Source organism: Etheostoma spectabile, chromosome 12 (genome assembly GCF_008692095.1).
Source record: "Etheostoma spectabile isolate EspeVRDwgs_2016 chromosome 12, UIUC_Espe_1.0, whole genome shotgun sequence".
Lineage (NCBI taxonomy): Eukaryota > Metazoa > Chordata > Actinopteri > Perciformes > Percidae > Etheostoma > Etheostoma spectabile.
The window spans coordinates 28,624,931-28,627,051 of NC_045744.1; the positions used below are offsets into that span (position 1 = coordinate 28,624,931).

The 2,121-nt window shown below is 45.3% G+C and overlaps 1 protein-coding gene across 2 annotated transcripts in view; it reads right to left on the reverse strand.

Annotated features, from left to right (window-relative positions):
- atp1a2a (ATPase Na+/K+ transporting subunit alpha 2a) overlaps positions 1-2,119 on the reverse strand; it is a 45,908-nt gene extending 43,789 nt beyond the window's left edge. For both annotated transcript variants that reach the window (XM_032532427.1, XM_032532426.1), the window contains exons 1-2: positions 1,886-2,119; positions 886-957 (exon numbers count right to left, since the gene is read on the reverse strand). In XM_032532427.1, coding sequence (XP_032388318.1) covers positions 886-957; positions 1,886-1,897 — 84 coding nt within the window. In that variant the 5' untranslated portion in view covers positions 1,898-2,119. The remainder of the gene's footprint in view (positions 1-885; positions 958-1,885) is intronic.
- Between the last annotated feature and the right edge of the window lie 2 nt (positions 2,120-2,121).

The window sequence follows — 2,121 nt, forward strand, 5'->3', positions numbered from 1 at the left end:
TCATTCTGTTGTTTAGGGGCATATTTGTATTATTATTCTTGTGTGACTGGCCGAATGCCAGCTAAAATGGAGTTTGATACTGTAGCAACAGACATTCCAGCTACCAGCTGTCAGGATGGTGTCAGTCCCACAGAACAAAGGGCTGCTTTCTTCACACAACAATAAGACAGCAAGAAATCCACCAGTTTCTTCACTAACAGTTGCCTCAGCGGACCACGAGGAAATGTAGCTGCAAGTGATTTGGCCACAACCAACAACAATATGCCCAGTGTTCACGAAACAGTTTGCAAGTTAAGCTGTATTCATATGCCCTTACACCTGTTTAGAGGATTTGTGATGCAGGAAATCACTAACTGAAGAAGTACACAAGGCAGACTGATGAAAGCAAAATACAGCACTTTAGTCCCCAAACTACTTCTAAGTGCTGACAGCATCCAAGGAATCTTTTTCTTTAATCAGTCGCAGGCCAACTTGATAATTGACAAGAGCTGCTTTATCAGAGATAAAAAACACACCCCAGTTTTCATGGGCATTGCTTGGCTGCGTTTTGACAGCACCTCAAAGGGATACAGCTATGCACAAGACAAAAACTCTGCACTACACTGCTGGTGGCCCACAAATTATTCAGTGTCTTTCTGAGTACAAAGAAGAGCAGCCAGAGGGTGGTAGAATAGATAGGAGAGGACAGGTTGGCTTAGAACTCATCTACAACTGACTCCACTAAACAGGTTGGATTGCCATTTTGTTTTTGGGCCACTGTTTTCATTTATATCCTGGTGTCTTTGGCGTAACATTGTTTGGGGAACATTTGGGAGCAGTAGCAATGGAATCAATCATTGTGCAGAGTGAGTGTGGGTTGGAGCAGTGACAGCTTGTTTTTCTTACCAAGGACACCTCCTTCTTCAGCTCATCCAAGTCCCTTTCCTTCTTCTTCGCCTTCCCTCCATCGGCACCACACTGGGGAGGTGGTGGGGGGGGGGGAGATATTACGATACATCATCCCAAACCTCCGTGGAAAATAAGTAAGGGAAGTCGCATGCTTGTGGCCACATTGTGCCTAGCCATTTACATTCATAGCAACATATTAAAAGCGCCAATGTGAACACAATGGACTCTGTGTGTGCTGGTTCATTTCAATCTCCTGGCACTATTGGTAAACCATTCACTGAATATTGAAGAGAAAATATTTTTCTCATAGTGGGAGTTAGTCATTTGTGCAAGAGAGAGAGAGTGTGTGTGTGTGTGTGTGTGTGTCATGAGCAGTTGGAAGAATGGTGCATCATGAAAATCATCTGCTGCTGTCAGTCTCCTCTTAGCAGCATGTGTGCATGTCAGTGAAGGAGGGTTACACAGAGAGACTGAGGAGGAGAGTACGAGCGAGTGACACAGTGAAAAAGTAATCAGAAAGAGCCAAAGAGGGAGCAGAGAGCCGGTGGAGTGCCTTAAATGTGTTTGGCATAGCAATTTCCCCCCACTGTGTGTGAGAAAGATTACCACCCTATCCTCCCATAAAGCTAAATGGAATGGGCCTGACGGAGAGAATAAAAAACTAAATTGCGTAATTACCCAAATAAACAGCAAGCCGGGAACAAAACTTATTGAGGAATCAAAGCTATCATCCCGAGTTCTTACTGTCTTTAAAAGAAAACAGCAGCATTCTGAGCGATCAAGCCCTGCAGACGCACAAAAAATCTCAGTAGTTTTCCATGATGCATGTCCATGCCATATGCTGTTACTGTATATAAGCCACAGTAGGAACACAGAAAACTGAGTCATGTTCATCCATTCAGTTACGACGGGAAGCAAATGTTTGCGTGTTATAACAAAAACATCAAGAGAAGAACAATTTCTGTATGTTTTCTGTAACTAAATAAAGAGAACTTACCCCTCTGCCCATGCTGGATGTCCTGGCGTCGGCAGGTTAGAATGTGAAAGGACTGCACTCAGGGTCCCCGCCACAGCTGAGGCCTCCCGCCCTCACGTGTGGAAGACATTGGTGGCTTTTTTTGGGCCTTGCACCCCCACACCAACCATCCCGTTCCTTCACATCTTGCTCCCTCCTGTCAGGGTAACCTGAGCCGTGCATGCCCTCCCCAGAGCCTATGTGCACCCCTCACCACT